Source organism: Schistocerca americana, chromosome 10 (genome assembly GCF_021461395.2).
Source record: "Schistocerca americana isolate TAMUIC-IGC-003095 chromosome 10, iqSchAmer2.1, whole genome shotgun sequence".
Classification (NCBI taxonomy): domain Eukaryota; kingdom Metazoa; phylum Arthropoda; class Insecta; order Orthoptera; family Acrididae; genus Schistocerca; species Schistocerca americana.
The window spans coordinates 173,890,177-173,910,706 of record NC_060128.1 but is presented as its reverse complement, the minus strand read 5'-3'; the positions used below and the strand labels follow the sequence as shown (position 1 = coordinate 173,910,706).

At 43.4% G+C, this 20,530-nt stretch overlaps 1 protein-coding gene across 1 annotated transcript in view; it reads right to left on the bottom strand.

The window, feature by feature from the left end:
* LOC124552351 overlaps positions 1-20,002 on the bottom strand; it is a 110,349-nt gene extending 90,347 nt beyond the window's left edge. The window contains exon 1 of the mRNA XM_047126619.1: positions 18,293-20,002. Within this exon, the coding sequence (XP_046982575.1) occupies positions 18,293-20,002 (1,710 nt within the window). The remainder of the gene's footprint in view (positions 1-18,292) is intronic.
* Positions 20,003-20,530: the final 528 nt, after the last annotated feature.

Sequence of the window (20,530 nt, the reverse complement as noted above, 5' to 3'; positions counted from 1 at the left end):
CGCTAATCTCTGACAGTTGATCAATTGCCTGTCGATGGTCTGTGAGCAGAAACTCTCAATTTTTTTTTCTTTTCTTCGTCGATTCGAGCAGTTGATAGACGTTCAGAACGAGGTTTGTCATCAATCCACATGCCACCATTTCTAAATCGAGCAAACCACTCGTACATTTTGAGTTTTTCTCCCATAGCGTCATCTTGGTACGCTGTTCTCAACATTAAAACAGTTTCAGCAGCATTTTTACCGAGTAGAAAACAAAGTGTCACAACTGCACGTTGTTCACTTACACTTGTCACCATAAAAAAACGAAACAAGAACAGAACTTAGATGTGGTACTTAGGGATAGGCAGGATTCAGTGCGGATGGGGCTGTACTCAGTTACCGCTGGTTGCTCAGTTTTTTTTTAAATACGTACACTTTATTTGAAGACAATTCCAAATGAGATTGACATTAAGCAACAATTATCAAATTTGACTGTTAAGACACAATGTCTAATAAAAAATTTCTTAAGAAAGTTGCACTCATGGCTGAAGGCCCTAATAGCAAATTCTTATGAATGAATTAAACTTCTCCAAGAGATACTAAAATATTATAAAAAAGGGACAGTCATCAAATTTTCACAATTAAGAGACAATATCTAATTGAAAATTCTTAAGACAAATAGCATTAACGGCTGAAGGCCTTATTGACATTCATAACAATCTGACCAAATCGAGAGAGAAGTGGGCCTCAGACAGTGCTCTACTGGATGTGCGGTTCTGGGCGCTACAGTCTGGAACCGAGTGACCGCTACGGTCGCAGGTTCGAATCCTGCCTCGGGGATGGATGTGTGTGATGTCCTTAGGTTACTTAGGTTTAAGCAGTTCTAAGTCTAGGCGACTGATGACCTCAGAAGTTAAGTCGCATAGTGCTCAGAGCCATTTGAACCATTTGAACAGTGCTCCACGCATAGACCTGGGAAAGTCATTCAACTTTGTAAACGTTGAGACAGGTAGCCAAGAGTTGTATTCACTTAACCAGATGGCAACTCAAACTAGTGACAGTTTAAACGCCGGCCAACACTCTCTCAACATGTACCTAACGTCTGATATCCAACACAACGATCGAACAACCCAGGCAAGACGGAACAGGCGGATAGCACTGCGTCTTCTGAATCCGGTGTTTAGAACATCCAGAAGCACAAGGACCCACTATGTCCAAAGTAGTCCAAAAGAAACAAATATCCGAACCACAGTCAAGGGCGCTGTCGAACTACATGCCTTACAGGACAACAGCAGCAAGGCTAGGGAAGGTACACTGCCGCGAAAATATGCCAACCTCCAGCACAGGTAACTGGGGCGTTAGCGGCCACTAGGCAGAAAAATACCACTGGTTGAACTTCATCAATAAACGCAAGGAATTCAATGATTAATAATAAAAAGTGGAGGACGGATAAATAATTTCGCCAACTCCAAACATTCCACTCGTTGGTCTTCATCTCAGCGACTCTCCGAGCAGCAACGCGCGAACAAACTGTGTAATCTCAAAATAGTGGAGGTTTCACTACTGAGTTAATGTTCACTCAACTCAAATGTCCTGGGTCCAGTGGAGAACGACGTTGTTGCCCTCGCAGCTACGGCCCCTCGATCCCGCACTGCTGCGTGGCACCAGCTGTCCCGGCATGTCCTCGTGCTGTCAGATCTCACTGCTGCTCCATCCCAACCGAACTGCCTGACACACTCCAACCCAGAAAACACTTGATGCCCTTCCAAAGATAGTACTAGAGTACTATATATCGATAACCGCTGCTGCTGCCACTTGCGGACAGACAACGCTAGCAAACGTAGTGGCGCCACTAAACACGAGAAGAAAACGAGACGCCACTATCCCTAGCACACGATGCCAACCTAGCAACGGCACCAACGCGGATCGCAACACAGCTCAAAAACAGCGCTAGAAAAAACAAGCACTGCAGATGAACAGAACAAGCCTGGTCGACAACACAGGCGGCACTGAACCGGCAACGAGTTGCGCTATACACACCTAGCGGCAGGAATGCGTACTACACAAGCCCCGCCCACGGCAATGTTATTCCGGTTTCTTCCTTTTCGGTACCCCATCGTTCAGTTTAGCGACAGTGCCAATGTGCACCTAGTCGAGGTCTGCCAGGTGTGGGGAGCATCAGATGACGGTATGAAAAATTTAGAGAGACAGGCAGTACAACTGGTGGCCAGGAGAGAAGCGGTAGACGAGGGGTGGGTGAAGATACTACTAATGCTGTGGCTGTATCATTTCGCGAAAATTAACACGTCTCGTTTCCAAAGAGACAGCCTACGGAATATCAGACCAGCTGTGTGGCTGGATTGAAGAGTTTTTAGCAAACAGAACACAGCATGTTGTTATCAATGGAGAGACGTCTACAGACGTTAAAGTAACCTCTGGCGTGCCACAGAGGAGTGTTATGGGACCATTGCTTTTCACAATATATATAAATGACCTAGTAGATAGTGTCGGAAGTTCCATGCGGCTTTTCGCGGATGATGCTGTAGTATACAGAGAAGTTGCTGCATTAGAAAATTGTAGCGAAATGCAGGAAGATCTGCAGCGGATAGGCACTTGGTGCAGGGAGTGGCAACTGACCCTTAACATAGACAAATGTAATGTATTGCGAATACATAGAAAGAAGGATCCTTTATTGTATGATTATATGATAGCGGAACAAACACTGGTAGCAGTTACTTCTGTAAAATATCTGGGAGTATGCGTACGGAACGATTTGAAGTGGAATGATCATATAAAACTAATTGTTGGTAAGGCGGGTACCAGGTTGAGATTCATTGGGAGAGTGCTTAGAAAATGTAGTCCATCAACAAAGGAGGTGGCTTACAAAACACTCGTTCGACCTATACTTGAGTATTGCTCATCAGTGTGGGATCCGTACCAGGTCGGGTTGACGGAGGAGATAGAGAAGATCCAAAGAAGAGCGGCGCGTTTCGTCACTGGGTTATTTGGTAACCGTGATAGCGTTACGGAGATGTTTAATAAACTCAAGTGGCAGACTCTGCAAGAGAGGCGCTCTGCATCGCGGTGTAGCTTGCTCGCCAGGTTTCGAGAGGGTGCGTTTCTGGATGAGGTATCGAATATATTGCTTCCCCCTACTTATACTTCCCGAGGAGATCACGAATGTAAAATTAGAGAGATTAGAGCGCGCACGGAGGCTTTCAGACAGTCGTTCTTCCCGCGAACCATACGCGACTGGAACAGGAAAGGGAGGTAATGACAGTGGCACGTAAAGTGCCCTCCGCCACACACCGTTGGGTGGCTTGCGGAGTATCAATGTAGATGTAGATGTAGATGTAGATGTAGACAGGTGTACTTCAGAGCACAGTGACGAATATTTCACACAAGCGGCAACCCCTGCAAGGTTTCACCCAAATGATAGTCCCAGATGTTTGCAAAGACATGGACAGAAACTGCATATCGTCTACCAGACGTTCTACAGCAAATATGAAAGTGTGTCAACACAAAAATTTACGACGACTCCATTAGCTAGAAACTGCGTAACTGTATGTGGCATAGTTCCTCAGAAACAAATCTTTGTGATCTGCAAAAGACTTCACACTCAGTGTGTATCTGAATAATGTTCAGCCCACAGGTTACATTAATGTTAATGAAAACTGCCTCAACTGTATCATTACACATTTATTGCGTTACGACCGCTTCCATTTCTTTAACACCTTCAAATGGTTCAAATGGCTCTGAGCATATGGGACTTAACTGATGAGGTCATCAGTCCCCTAGAACTTAGAACTACTTAAACCTAACTCATCTAAGGACATCACACACATCCATGCCCGAGGCAGGATTCGAACCCGTGACCGTAGCGGTCGCGCGGTTCCGGACTGTAGCGCCTAGAACCGCTCGGCCACTACGGCCGGCGAACACCTTCAAGTTGTCTGATTTTAAACGTAACAGAAAATTAGGCAAAGCTGTGGCATTATAACAAATAAAACAGGCGACTCACACTGAGCAGCCTCCAGGATTTACGAAGGGAAGTTGTCAAACAGCCGTATACTTTTAGAAGTTATTTTATCCAGACAACCAATAACGCCATCTTCAGGCCCATTTGCAGTCCATGTGTAGACAGTCAGACATATTGGTACTTGTATACTGGAGCCTTCAATATCTGGATTACGTGAAGACTTGTCAAGTCTTCGAAGTAAACACTCCAAAAAATAATTCTCGGAATCCAGATATTGAAGCTCCAGTATACAAGTATCAATATCTCTGACTGTCTATACATGGAGTGCAGTGGGGCCTGAAGATGGCATTATTGAGATGCCGAAACTGGTTGTCTAGATAAAATAACTTCTAAAAACATACGGCTGTTTGACGATTTTCCTTCGTAAATATTTGACCGGCCGCTGTCTCCTATCCACAACGGATCAACAGTTGTCCTCTTTCACATTTTAAAAGAAAACGCGTGTCTTTTAAATGTGAGATGGCCAGGTATAATGACAAATGAAGATCTTCGCAGGGAGACAAATCAGCACCCAATCAATACGTAAATCAAAGAAAGAAAATGGAACTGGATTGGGCACACACTGAGGAAACTAGATGGAGCTGTCGAAAGGATGGCATTGGATTGGAACCCTCAAGGAGTCAGAAAACGTGGTCGTCCCAAGCAGAAGTGGGAAAGAACGATCGAGAGGGAAGCTACAGAGGATGGGAAAACCTGGAGTGGAGTGAAGAGACTTACTAGAAATCGTACCAGGTGGAGCAATTTCGTCACGGTCCTATGTTCCAAAGGGAACGACAGGAACTAAGCGTAACCTAAAGATACTCAAAGACACAAAATCGATCGTAGTACAATACAGCCGAGGTTTCCTCTCATCATTCATCTCACCGTGGACGTTATATGGACATGCATCTTGAAACAGTTTATTTCCTCGTTACAGTCTATTTTCTGCAGCACTTCGTATAAGATTAGTCAGGGCAAACAAATAGGACGTAGATTAAACGTCGCCGAAGCTATTCACAGTAGTGCAGTTGAAGTTTTTCGCAACCTTATACTGGAAAAACGGAGACTGCACACGTGTGACTGAAACCTGTCTAACCACCTACGTTTTGGTGGCGACATTGCACAGGTTGCCTCTACTGCAGTAAAGCGCAGCAATGAATGGGAGAACGGAGTAGAGCAAGTGAAATAGAACAAGACAAGAACGGGTTACAATAATCTCAAAGGATAGAAAATAGTTCAGATCAGAGAGCAAATGGTTCAAACGGCTCTAAGCACTATGGGACTTAACGTCTGAGGTCATCAGTCTCCTAGACTTAGAACTACTTAAAACTCCCTAACCTAATGACATCACACACATCCATACCCGAGGCAGGATTCGAATCTGCGACCGTAGCAGCAGCGCGGTTCCGGACTGAAGCGCCTAGAACCGCTCGGCCACAACGACCGGCACATCAGGGAGCAGTACAACCAAATGATGAGTTGTATATCGAACGACTGAACATGAACAGGAAAAACATAGACAGAAAAGTGAAAGGACCTGGATCGCTTTTAGAAACCTAAATTTTCCGATGTTCCAATGTTCGTAAAAAGGAAATAATAAAAAAATATGTAGCTGTGAATAGATCAGTTAATTATTCTGCACAATTTTACCGAAGCTGTAGAGTAGAGGCGGTTTAATTGGCATACGAAAATAGTAAAAATAATGGAACTGTAAAATTCGAGCAGAATATCGTAAGAAGCCACAAAACATTTATGTACTCGTGTTCGCGCGAGGCGGGATCTAAGCAGCAGGCAACTCTTAGCGTGTTCCACGGTGAACCAGCAAAAGTGATCTGTTACACTAGTTAGAGACAAACACAACATTTCTATGGAAAATATGGAAATGCGCGTTTGGCGCCATTGGCTGGGAGGCCCCTTGTGGGCAGGTCCGGCCGCCTTGGTGCAGGTCTTATTACTTTCGACGCCACATTGGGCGACCCGCGCGCCGGATGGGGATGAAATGATGATGAAGACAGCACAACACCCAGTCCCTGGGTGGAGGAAATTCCCGACTAAGCCGGGAATCGAACCCGGGCCCCTTAGGACGGCATTCCGTCACGCTGACCAGTCAGCTATCGGGGACGACACCATTTCTATTACGTTTGCATAAGTTCGTAGCCTGTTTGTTTTGCATGTTGGTACTCCGTTTACTATAGGTTCATTTATCGATTGCCTTTTTTTGTTTATAGTTCACCGTCGCTATTTGAGTTTACCTACTGCCATTTTGTCATTTGGAGATAGTGAGTGGAGCTGTGGGCGCTAGAAAATGGAGTGCCGGGTGGAGAAATGGAAACTTTTACGACATGTTGTTCTGTTTGAATCGAATAAAGAGGTGCAAGCAGCGGAGGCAGCCCGAAACATTTGCGCCGTGTGTAGGGATAATGCCATGGGACGGAGCACGGTAAGAAAATGGAGTAGGATAGATTTGACGTTAGTAAGTCGTCACGTTCAGGAAGACCTTCGGGGTTTCATGAAGATTGTTTAAACTGATCAGTCCACAGTGATCAACGTCAATGTACTCAAGACCTAGCAAATGACGTGAAATGTGACCATTCCACCATCATCTGACTTTTCCTTGCAATGGGAAAGGTTCAAAAATGGAGTTACGGATACCGCATGCTCTTAGCCAAAATCACAAATTTCAGCAGGTGGTCATATGTGCATCTCTACTTGCTCGTCATTAATTCGCTCGTGAACATCACCGACCATTCCTATACTACATTACTAGCCATTAAAATTGCTACACCAACAAGAAACGCAGATGATAAACGGGTATTCGTTGGACAGATATATTGTACTAGAACTGACATGTGATTGCATTTTCACGCAATTTAGGGGGCATAGATCCTGAGAAATCAGTACGCAGAACAACTACCTCAGGCCGTAATAACGGCCTTGATACGCCTGGGCATTGAGTCAAACAGAGCTTGGATGGCGTGTACAGGTACAGCTGCCCATGCAGCTTCAACACGATACCACAGTTCATCAAGAGTAGTGACTGGCGTATTGTGACGAGCCAGTTGCTCGGTCACCATTAACCAGACGTTTTCAGTTGGTGAGAGATCTGGAGAATGTGCTGGCCAGGACAGCATTCGAACATTTTCTATATCCAGAAAGGCCCGTACAGGACCTGCAACATGCGGTCGTGCATTATCCTGCTGGAATGTAGGGTTTCGCAGGGATCGAATGAAGGCTAGAGTCACGGGTCGTAACACATCTGAAATGTAACGTCCACTGTTCAAAGTGCCGTCAATGTGAACAAGAGGTGACCGAGACGTGTAACCAATGGCACCCCCCACCATCACGCCGGGTGATACGCCAGTATGGCAATGGCGAATACACGCTTCCAATGTGCGTTCACCGCGATGTCACCAAACACGGATGTGACCATCACGATGCTGTAAACAGAAGCTGGATTCATCCGAAAAAATGACGTTTTGCCATTCGTGCACCCAGGTTCGTCGTCGAGTACACCATCACAGGCGCTCCTGTCTGTGATGCAGCGTTAAGGGTGACCGCAGCCACGGTCTCCGAGCTGATAGTCCATGATGCTGCAAACATCGTCGAACTGTTCGTGCAGACGGTTGTTGTCTTTCAGACGTCCCTATCTGTTGACTCAGGGATCGAGACGTGGCTGCACGAGCCGTTACAGCCATGCAGATAAGATGCCTGTCATCTCGACTGCTAGTGATACGAGGCCGTTGGGATCCGGCACGGCGGTCCGTATTACCCTCCTGAACGCACCGATTCCATATTCTGCTAACAGTCATTGGATCTCGACCAACGGGAGCAGCAATGTCGCGATACGATAAACCGCAATCGCGATAGGCTACAATCCGACCTCTATCAAAGTCGGAAACGTGATGGTACACATTTCTCCTCCTTATACGAGGCATCACAACAACGTTTTACCAGGCAACACCGGTCAACTGCTGTTTGTGTATGAGAAATCGGTTGGAAACTTTCCTCATGTCAGCACGTTGTAGGTCTTGCCATCGGCGCCAACCTTGTGCGAATGCTCTGAAAAGCTGATCATTTGCATATCACAGCATCGTCTTCCTGTCGGTTAGATTTCGCATCTATAGCGCGTTATCTTCGTGGTGTAGCAATTTTAATGGCCAGTAGTGAACATCGTTACTGGTGACAACAAGTCGTGTCTTTACGCTAACGTAGGACAAAGAAAGAAATGGTTGAGCACAAACAAACCAGCAGCAACTCGTACATAGACCTGCGCGCATCCACAAAAGTTAATGTTACGCGTCTGGTGGGACAGTGGCGGCGTGGTGTTGTTATTTATTTTGTGGTAAGGTCTTATGGGACCAAACTGCTTAGGGCATCGGTCCCTAAGCTTACTCACTATCAAATCTAACTTAAACTAACTTACGCTAAGGACAATACACATACCCATGGCCGAGGGAGCACACGAACCTCCGGCGTGGTGTACTACGAATTACCATCACTGCTGTCATTTACTGTCAACAACTGCGATGTCCTGCAGACGTAGTCCAACAAGAAGGACCACGAAGACTGCGTGAAGTGATGCTCTTGCACTATAACACCTGCCCGAGTTCTGCTAGACTGACAAAAAACACTACTGTATAGTAATTGGGTTGCGTTGCCATTCCGCATCCACTTTACTCACCCGATCTTTAACCCTCAGATTTTTACATTTTCATCTCTCTATCGAACACCCTTCAAGAAACTTCCTTCCCAGATTAGAATGCTCTCCGAACATGGCTCGACAAGTTCTTCGCCCCAAAACCACGTGGTTTCTACAGTCTCAGAATCGAAAACTTACCCTAGCGTTGGCAGACTGTCGTAAACAGTGAAGGAGAATATACTGTCGATGACTAAAGTCTCCGTGATGTGTGTGTGCCGGCCGGAGTGGCCGCGCGGTTAAAGGCGCTTCAGTCTGGAACCGCACGACCGCTACGGTCGCAGGTTCGAATCCTGCCTCGGGCATGGATGTGTGTGATGTCCTTAGGTTAGTTAGGTTTAAGTAGTTCTAAGTTCTAGGGGACTTATGACCACAGCAGTTGAGTCCCATAGTGCTCAGAGCCATGTGTGTGTGCTGTGTTTAATAAACTTATGGGAGAACGTTACGAACGTACGCACCGACCGAATAACTGTAACAAGTGCCTTACTGTATTAAACTTTTAACGTAAGATTATACCGCTTCATATGTTGCCTATTACAGCATTTTATTTTTGCTTTCGGCCAGTAATTACATGAAGTACTGAAGTTGTAATTGTTGTTACCTCTGAAAGCCTCTAGACAGGCAACCTATAACTGGAACCGTGCACCGGTTTATGGCTCTGAGCACTATGGGACTTAACTTCTGAGGTCATCACTCCCCTAGAACTCAGAACTACTTAAACCTAACTAACCTAAGGACATCACACACATCCATGCCCGAGGCAGGATTCGAACCTACGACCGTAGCAGTTGCGCAGTTCCGGACGGAAGCGCCTAGAACCGCTCGGCCACCGCGGCCGGCGCACCGGTTTATCCGTTTAGTGATACAGGTAAAGGGAGAGACACCTTGCGTAGTTGGCAGCCGCTGTTCCTCATTGGTGGTGGCTTTTCTGTCTGCTTGGACGGAGTGCTCGAGCTACCTTCTCCCTGGAGTAACGATTTTTTCCAGCACTACACTTCAACCCGGAAGTTATAATTGAAGCAATCGCTGCCCGTGAAAATCTACACTGTATGGTTAAATTTACGACCTTTTTTTCTTTTCTTTTTTTTTTGTTACATTGGACATGTCACGACTACCGCTTTCGAAGATCGAATATCAGTTACAGCTAAATTGTATGCAGCAGTTTTTTAAACAAAAAATCGTGTATGAAGCCAGAAGCTATCACCCAGCACACGTCAAACAACTGCTCGTAGGGGAACTGCTGTTTGTTTATACCGAAGACCAACAATGTGAGGTTATCTGTTTTTGTTACCTAAAGATGCTGTTGAATCCTTCCGGAAGCACGTTTTCGAGCTACCAAAATCAACAGAGAAAAAATCGTTTCCAGGATTTGTTCGACACATACGAAGGTGCACAAATTTTAAACGAGACAGTAGGTTCCGCATCCAATGGCTTGCAGAGGCAACAAATGTTGATTTTTTGTATTTCACACAATTATCGATCGAATTTGAAAATTTACAGTGCTTTCATAATCTACTCATTAACAATTATAATCTTACGTTAAAAGCTTAACACATCAAGTAAAGTATTAGCGTTAGAAACTGTGTAAGGCTTGTAACACTTTCATGCCGATGTGCTCTTTGACCATTTATTATTGTATATATACTCGCTTTCATCTTTATGTAAATTTATATGTACACGATGTATGAATTAATTTGTTTATTTTGCTGTATCATCAATCATGTATATTATGTAAATATCGCCGAGTAATCACTGAGGGAATGTTAGGGAAACGTTAGGTTTTTGTCAACGAATAAGTATCGTTGGAGTAGCCACGTCTCTGGACGCGCGAGGATGTTACGTCGCGCTACACAGAGAGAGAACTCTGGAGTGAGACTTGGTGAAGTGTGGACGCATGGATGGCGTGCACTGTACTGGAGGAGTGATTGTGTAGCGGCACGTGGCAAGTGATGAGCGTGGGCGGTGCAAATATTGGCTGCAGCAACATCAAGAACCCGCCACGCCAATATCATTGCCAATAACTCCCGTGCTCGCTAATTATAGTGGAAAGGAGCCAGCAGCAGTATCGTCGTCAGAAACTTCGTCACGGCGAGAATGGACTGAAGTAAGGCTGCTGCATCACAGCTGATTGTCAACTAGTTTTGTAACGGCGTTATCAGCATTGTGGCGTTTTGCGAGTGAATAATTACCATAGTTTAATCAAAACTGTTTACCCGTGATTCTCCTAAAATCATTCACCAAGTAGGTTCCTGTCCTGTCCTATTGTTACAATAATCTGAGTATCGTTTATGAAAAATGAAAACTGCAGATCCAGTTAATTTTGCTTATGAACTAAATGATTCAGTTAAAGATTTGAAGTTAAAGCATTCAGTAATTTGTCTCACTAACTTTAAATTTGAACTTTAATCTGAGGCGATCTAATTTTTGCAAATAGTAAATCAACTAATCAAATTAAAGTGATTCCTAGCACTATGGACAAAAGCACTAACTAGAGTTAATGAGTGAGTGCAAATATCAGTCATTATTGTAATTTGTTGTTAGTAAAGTTCTGGTTCACATTTTAACTTGCAGTCGTGCTGAAGTATAACAATTACCTTTTGATACAGTGATTATCAATTTCTACTTCCCTGTTCAGAAGTCAACAGAGTTTCTTTCAGTTATATTTTGCCATTTTCCAAAATTCATATGAAAATAGTAGACGTTATTGTGAGGTAACGCCATTGTCAAAAAATATTCAAATGTGTGTGAAATCTTATGGGACTTAATTGCTAAGGTCATCAGTCCCTAAGCTTACACACTACTGAACCTAAATTATCCTAAGGACAAACACATACGCCCATGCCCGAGGGAGGATTCGAACCTCCGCCGGGACCAGCCTCACAGTCCATGACTGCAGCGCCCCAGACCGCTCGGCTAATCCCGCGCGACAGCGCCATTGCCACTTACAACTGTAACTAAGCATTAATCTAAGTGTTATCTTGTATGTTTTCAAAATTTCAGCTCTATTAGTTAATGATATTTCGAGTGCAAACTATTTTCTTTCTCGCTATATTACATAAATGTTTCAATTGTTTTTGCTATCGTGCGCGCAGCCCTCTGTTGCCGCGCGTGTTCGAGTAGGCTTATTCTTGACATTGAGTGTTCGGCTCATTAATTCACCTACCGAACAGAAATTTTGCCCAATCGGGCTGGCGACCGTATTTCTTTTAGCTGTAATTATTTCACTAACTCCTATTATTCTGTTTCGATCCACGTGGTACCCCTTCTCGTCGGCACAGTACGTGAATGATAGCACAAACCTTTCGAACAACTATACTAAATTTTACAGTAATTAAGTAGGCGGAATCGGTTGTCCTAATAGGCATCTTTTTGTTAACCTCTTCCTCATTTATCGACTTTGTATTGAATCTTCGGAACGATAGCCTTTTCAAAATTTTACTCCACTTGTTTAGGCACATGCTTACACGGTCATATATCTGTAACATTGTCGACAGAAGGGAATGGGGAGCGTTATAGGCTCTCGAGGCGACTTAGCTCACTGCACGAAAGTTACCCAGACTTTATTCACCCAGATTCGAGAGAGAGAGAGAGAGAGAGAGAGAGAGAGAGCACTTGGTGACTTCCAACAAAGTTTAAAAATAATTTCACACCTTTTCTAAAGTTTTTCTCGCCTACGTGCTTGAAGTCGAATATTTAACACAATAACCCGTTTGTAAGATAACGACACGCTTCAAGTTGTTTTGTACGTTGGTGTTCTGTTCTGCAGAGAAGCGGGTCTGCTGTCTGTGGTGGGGGAGGGGGGCGAGGGAATTGTACTGGTAAATATAAATTACTCGAATATCCTCGTCGTGGCTTTTTCGCGAGACACACGCGGGAGGAACTAATACGTTGTCTGCCTATTCACGGAACGTGTTCTCACGGAATTTCGACAGCAAAACTCTCCGTGATCCACGACGCCTCTCTTGTAGCGTATGCCACAGCTGTTTGTTGGGCACCTCCGTGACGCTCTCGAGTTAACTAGCCGTTCCCGTCACGAAACGCGCTGCTCTCCATTGGATTTTTTTCTATTACGTCTATCAGCTCAACCTGGCAATGATCCCAGGATGATGAGCAATACTCACTAATCAGTCCTAGAAGTGTTTTCTAAGACGTTGCATTCGTGGATCCATTACAGTCTAATAAATCTCATAGTGATATCTGCTTTCCATAAATTAGATTTGGGCTGTAATTGCCCTCTAGGTCATTGCTGCCGAACAAAGACAGGTATTTTACGACTGATGTACTATCCAAAATCGTAATCAGATTATAATGGATCTGTGCCCTTAAGCAAAAACATGACTTTTTCAATGCAGTCATCTAGTAAATTCAGTCCGAACCATTATATCGGACTCTTAAACTCGCAATGTCATTATATAAAACTCATTTACGGTTAAAAGTAAATTTCGCTGACATGTAACGCTTCCAGGCATAATGGCTGTTGGTCGATCGTGGTTGTTTGTTACAATTTATAAACTGATTTTTGAGAAACCGTTGGCAGTCAATTCTTTGTTAATATTTCAGTACGTTTCGGAGCATGACATTGTCATCCATCCACATATACAAAAGGCAATGCCCTGAGTAACTGTCCATCGCCCAGCACGAACCGATAACGATAAACTTTAAATTTGGAAGAGGTGTTTATCTCATATTGTAGGCGTCGTTTGAGAAAGATTTTGCTTAATTTAACATCTAAGGGTATGAAGTAGAGGATGCAAGATTTTTGAAAATATTTCGCTATTAACGTAATTTTGAACCTAGATCTACGAAAATTAGTATTTGGTTTCTCGGTCAGAAAGAAATACGTGTTTCAGCATTTTCGAAAATTTAACCCCTACGGGGTTGTGAAAGTAAGTCATTATTAAGAAACTGGCAGCCGCTGTGGCCGAGTGGTTCCAGACGCTTCAGTCTGGAACTGCGCGACCACTACGGTCGCAGGTTCGAATCCTGCCTCGGGCATGGATGTCTGTGATGTCCTTAGGTTAGTGAGGTTTAAGTAGTTCAAAGTTCTAGGGGACTGATGACCTCAGATGTTAAGTCCCATAGTGCTCAGCCATTTGAACCATTTTTTTAAGATAATTCTAAAATTTGTTTAGAACTACATCTATGAAAATTGGTTTCTGACTTCCCAGTTACAAATAAGAAACATAAGTATTTCAGTGTTTTTCGAAATTCAACCTCTAAGGGGATGAATTATAGGATTAAATGTTTTATGAAAATATTCCATTGTGAAAGCATTTTTAAAGCCAGACCTTTGAGAATTGGTATTTGCCTTCTCGGTCAGAAATAAAAATAATATTCGTTTCACTGTTTTTGGAAATTGAACCCGTAAGGGGATGACATAGGGAGTGAAAAATTTCGTGAAGATACTTCATTATGAAATCATTTTTAAAGCTAAATCCTTGAAAATTAGTATTTCACTTCTCTGTTCGATACAAAGAAGCATGTGTTAGCGGCTTACAGTTTCTATGGAAGTAACACAAGAACGCAAATGGCATGATTAACAAATACCTTGAACTCTAGATACCAGTATTGCTTTTCAGACAAAAGTACATACGGAAAAAACCATGCTTCTACCGCCTTAATTAGCGTGGAAAGCTAACGTGTTGCAATTTGTGGACAACACAAAAATTCGATCAAAACAAAAAAAAACGAAAAATCTGTGGAGAATGTACAGTCTACGGAAGTGAAGCAGCTCGCGCTAAGCTAATCAGACAAAAATGGCAACGCAAATAATGTTACCATAAACATACATATACATCGACATCTGCGTCTATCCTCGGCAAATCTCTGAACAGGCAGAGGGCACACCCTTCCGCGCCCGTTATCAGGGCTTTTTCCCGTTCCATTCACGTACACAATACGGGAAGAATCATTGTATGGATGCCTTTGTGTGTACTGTAATTAATCTAACCTCGTCTTCACGATCCCTATGTGAGCGACACGTAGGGAGTTGTGGTATATTCCTGGAGTCATCACTTAAAGCCAGTCCTTCAAACTTTGTTAACGGACTTTCTCTGGGTAGCTTACTTTTACCTTCAAGAGTCTGTCAGTTCAGCTCCTTCAGTATCTCTGTGGCACTCTCCCTCGGATCAAACAGACCTGTGATCATTTGTGCTGCCCTTCTCTGTATAAGTTCCACATCTGTTGTTAGTCCTATCTGGTACGGGTCCCACACACTTGAGCAGTATTCTAGAACCGCTCGCACGAGTGATTTGTGACCATTGACCATTTCATATCCCTACAAATTTTCATACCCAAGTATTTGTCAGTTCCCTCTGCGACGCACTTACGTTGTACTACTATATTTTTCAGTTCTGCGAAGTTCAAAGTTTTATATTTTTGGACATTTAAAGCAATTTTCTGTGTTTCCATCACTTTGAAATCTTACGAAGACCACATTCTATATTTTTGTAACTTTCTGCAGAAAGTAATTCATTACCGTTAACCGCAGCTTGCGTGAAACGTCTGACGTCAGGACTAATATTTTCCGTGAGATCATTAACACGCAACATGAACGGCAAGGATCCCAAGGCGCTTTCCGCTTACCAGTTTTCCATCTTGGTATATCATATGAGCTGGTTGGTTGGTTGGTTTGGGGAAGGAGACCAGACAGCGTGGTCATCGGTCTCATCGGATTAGGGAAGGATGGGGAAGGAAGTCGGCCGTGCCCTTTCAGAGGAACCATCCCGGCATGTGCCTGGAGTGATTTAGGGAAATCACGGAAAACCTAAATCAGGATGGCCGGACGCGGGATTGAACCGTCGTCCTTCCGAATGCGAGTCCAGTGTCTAACCACTGCGCCACCTCGCTCGGTTCATATGAGCTGCCTGCTGATTAAAAGAAGTATAACCCATTTCAGAGAACGATGACTTATTTTGCTGGTCTGTTACTAATACAAAAAAACTAAATAACCTTAAGGCAGCCATTCCCTGATTGCAGAGAGACTGATTATTTACGTTTGTTACTGTTGTCAACGGACTATTAAACGACGTAAACGACGTCTCGTATGGCCTACACTTCCCTTTACCCACTGGCACATTTTATGCACGCCAAGAAAAATAAATCACTACATTAAGATGTTGACTGTTTTAGTAATGACTTAGCCTAATAATGATCTCATTTTCCAAAACATGTCGCAATTTTAAAAATTAAGCACGTTAACAAAGAATTATGAGTGATAGCTGACTATGAAAAACACTTTCAGAAATATATTCATGTTGTTACGAGTAAGGAATACAGAAAGAAAAGGCGTATTAATCTTCAGCATGAAGGGTATAAAAATTTACATCTCATGGATTTCCAAAATGGATCTCATGGATTTTCCAAATAAATAGAGAAAATTATTATCCAGTTGTGAATTCGATTCGCGGATTGTGGGTTCTGTAGAAACTTAATCATACATAACAGACAGTTAATGTATTCCGGGAATCGAGTATATTGATGATTTTACCTGTTACCGACATTGACAGTGGCAAGATATTGGTCACAGGGATTCCAACACGGTAGGTAATGTTTTAATTTCAAGTTTGAAGTTGGATAAATAATGACAACAGAAGTACTTTTTCCTGTGATACAATTACACATTAACACTTTCGAATTCTTTTGCTTTAACTGTACTGTGAAACTTGCCTGTTCCCAAATTTCATGATACTAGGGCAATGGGAAGAACGCCAAAGGTTTCGATGAGTGGGTTTTCAAGTGTCAAAATATGACATATCTTGATTGAATTGTTTAGAAGCTCAAAATTTTTACACTGCCGAACGACCATTGATCTTAGTAAGTGACATAAATTTGAACTTGATACGCCAAGCCATTCCAGGGATAAAGGGTCGAATAAACGGCCAGACAAAGACAAACTGATAAAACCAACAAAAAATGTTTTTTCTTGTTATATAATAAGAAATTAAGAATTCTTTCATTTTTTCCTTTACTTTTATTGTGAAACCTTGCACCTTGCCCAGTTTCATGATTCTACATCAACGGGAATTAGGATACAGTTTACGATCAAATTATAAAGTAAATGGCCGTATATCTTGACTGAGCTGCTTAGAAAGTTAAAAATTTTAGACCGTCAAAGTTCCATCGACTTTAATAGCGGACATAAATTTGAACTTGATATGCCAAGCCATTCCAGATGTAAAGAGTAGAACAGAAGGCCAGACAAAGACGCAGACTGACAAAAAATAACAAAAAAATTATTTTCGTGTTATATAATTACAAATTAAGGATTTTCGGATTTTTTTCCTTTACTTGTACTGCGAAACTTTGCAACTTCCCCATTTTCGTGAATCTACGTCACTATGACGTAATAATTTTTGATGAGTTTTCGAGTATTAAAGTACGTGTCATAAATGGCCGTATCTTTTAATTGAATTCACTTAGAAGCTTGAAATTTTTACACTGCCATAGGACTATAGACCTTGATGTGTAACGTTAATTTCAACTCGATACGTCTACCATTTTCTGACATAAATGACAAACACACACACACACACACACACACACACACAAACACACACACAGAGAGAGAGAGAGATATATTGAGAGAGAGAGAGAGAGAGAGAGAGAGAGAGAGAGAGAGAGAGAGAGACTTCGATCAGAAATCGGTAGCTGAGGTAGAATATTCAACATTTCTAGGTGTTGATGAGGTGTTGAACTGCAAAAAACACACTGAAGATCTGCTCAAACGTTAGAGTTCAGCTACTTATGCTATTAGGGTCATTGCAAATTTAGGCGATATAAATTAGCTTACCACGCCTATTTTCATTCCCTGCTTTGGTATGGCATCATATTCTGGGGTAACTCATCATTGAGTAAAAGAGTTCATTGCACAAAAGCGCGTAATAATTGCTGGAGCTCATCCAAGATCATCCTGCAGACACTTATTTAAAGAGCTAGAAATCTTCACTGTAGCCTCACAATACATATATTCACTTATGAAATTTTTTATTAACAATCCGAACGAATTCAAAAGTAATAGCAGTGTACATGGCTCAACACTAGGAGAAAGGATGATCTTCACTACTCAAGGTTAAATCTAACTTTGGCTCAGAAGGGGGTAAATCATGCTGCCACTAAAGTCTTTGGTCACTTAACTAATAGCATCAAAAGTCTGACAGACAGCCATATAGCATTTAAAAGGAATTTAAAAGAATTTCTGAATGGCAACACCTCCTACTCATTAGATGAATTTTTGAACGTAGTAAGTGGGTAATTTCTCCACCCCCACAAAAAATATTAAAAATATAAAGTGTCATGTAATATTTTGTGTAATGTAATATCTTGCATAGACACCTCTTATGAACCTGACACGTTCCACATCATTACGAAGTGTCATATTTATGATCTATGGAACAAGTACTAATCTAATCTAACTTAATCTAATCCAAACAACAAAGCTATCTTATAAGGGTTTTGTTTTTACAGATCGAGACATGGAACCCCAACACACACATGACGGTGGCGAAATGTCATCGAAACGAGTTACGAGAAAAAAAACTGTTTGTTTCCAATTGAACCCAAAACTTGTGTACAGAAAGCGGTATTATCTATTCACTCACCTTGAGCTTGTCTTCCTCTACTTCGTTGTGGAGCGAGTCCGCGGGTCCCTGTTCGAGACCACTCGACTCCTCCCGTCGCTCCGCCGCTTCGTCATCTCTACGAACGCCAGCCTTTTGTGAAGACCTTAGCGACGGCGCCCAAATTCGTCTAGCTACTCTCCTGGATGGTAGATCCTCAGTTTCTACCGGAAGGCTACTACTCTTCCTACCACCATTCTCAGGGTCATCATCGTACAGTGACGCAAACTGCCGACTTGCCCAGTGAAATCTGGTCGTGTTACCGATGTCCTCCTTACTAGGAACACCGTTCAACACCTCCAGAGATACTGGTCCTCCACTTTGGTCTTCATGGTAATTCAGGTGTTCTTCGTTCGTATTTGGAATCTGAAGAACGAATCGGCTCGAAGCAGCTGCTTCAGTGCCTCTAAGAGAATGGTCCTGGTCTTTCAGAGTGTGTTTTCCATCCATGACTTCTTCACCTGGAGTCTTATGCACTGCAGGCAACTCCTCCACCAAGTATGTCTTGTCTCCACGAGAGTTGTCCATTAAATCATGCTGGTAGTTGTGATTTTGTCCAAGAGGCGTTTGGTTAGCTTCTTGTTCTGGATGGGCCATACCTCTGACTCCTTTCATCATTGTTGTGTAATGGACCACATTATCTGCTCCTTGAGGTCCCAGTCTGTGAACCAGAGAATATGGAACGCTTGTATAATTTGCTGATGTCTGTCTGAGCCCAGATGCAGCTCTATTATCCTCTTGGACTCCATCTACCGACTGCCTTTGCCCTTCTGAAAGTGGAAAAATGTTCCTGAAATCACTGTTCACATAGCTGGCTTGATACTCTTCTGACGGTTTATGTACAGCTCGCCACACGTCCGGCGACACATCTTGAACGACGGCATTTCTCTTCACTCGATCGACGCGGTTCCTTCGTTTCAGCGTCAACTGCTTGTCCTCCAATGCTGGGATCACAACCCCATTTGGACTGCGGTAAGTCAGAGGAGTGAATTTTTCAGGAAATTCGGGAGTTGGCGAGGTGACCTTGTCAGGCATTCTGTCAGTGAGAGTTGTCGCTGTTTCATCCGTAGGCAGTTCACCATCATCAGCAGCTGATTGGAGTTGGGTACTAGAGCGGGTCGTTGCTTGGGCATGATGAGAAAGAAAATTGGCTGCACTGCTGAGTATAGGATCAGCGAACTGCACCGTTACTGGGTCTATGCTTTGGTTCATGTCACCAGCGAACATGTCAGTATCATCCGTAATGTGACGCCCTTCTTCTTTCACCAAGAGCAAGAGACCAGTTTTGTTACCATCGGTAGCAATGAGTGGTTCCAGAAAAACACTGTTGGATGACGTTGCATTACCCTCATCCAAATAGAGAGGCATCCCAATTCTTTCCAGGTTCTTTGATGCCACGTCCGCATCACTCTCATCCCCGGTCAGTTTCATGGTGTCCAATAAATCCAACCAAAACTGCCCACTCGCCATCGAATTTCTTCTTCCCGCGACATTCTCTGCGGAAGAAACTGACTCTGGAGAATTTTCAGGGAATCCTGAGGTGTTCACAGATTTTTCCAGGAAGTAGCCTTTCACCTCGCGGTTCGTAAGAAAAAATGGAGGATCCACACGCCTTACACAATCGCCTTGTGATAGAATAGCATACGCTACTAGTACCAGAACTGTTACATGACTACCACTTCGCCACTCCATTTCCGTTCACTACTGTTTCAAGCCTCTTCTTCCTGTTACAAAACTTTCCTCTGCTACCGCTGTAGACACCAGCGTACCAGTTCAAAGTGTTTGGTTATAGCGCAGTTCTCCAAAAGGGGTGATAGCCTGATACTAACACAGATGTCGCTCACGCACTTTACACAGTGTGCGTGTAACGTTACCTCTTGTCTGGGACACACACGCACGTTTCGAGGTTCGAACTCCTTTTCTTGGCGAGGAGTTCCACTTTCAAGGCTTTTCTCACTGTCACAGACGCCGATCACACACACAAAAGTAACACGACTCCGCTAACTTGCTGATGACAGATGATCGGCCGCGTCGCCTCCAACGCTGACAGAACTACGCTGGGTGACTTCCGAAGACTCTGTGAGCGCACAGAGCAAGGTCGGCCGCTGTTATAGGTGGCAGCGGCCGAGGGCGGTGTGTAATCTACTGGAGACGCAGACTGTGGCGAGTGGTGTGGTCGAGAAATCGTGACTAATGCCAGGGCGAACCCTCACACGACCA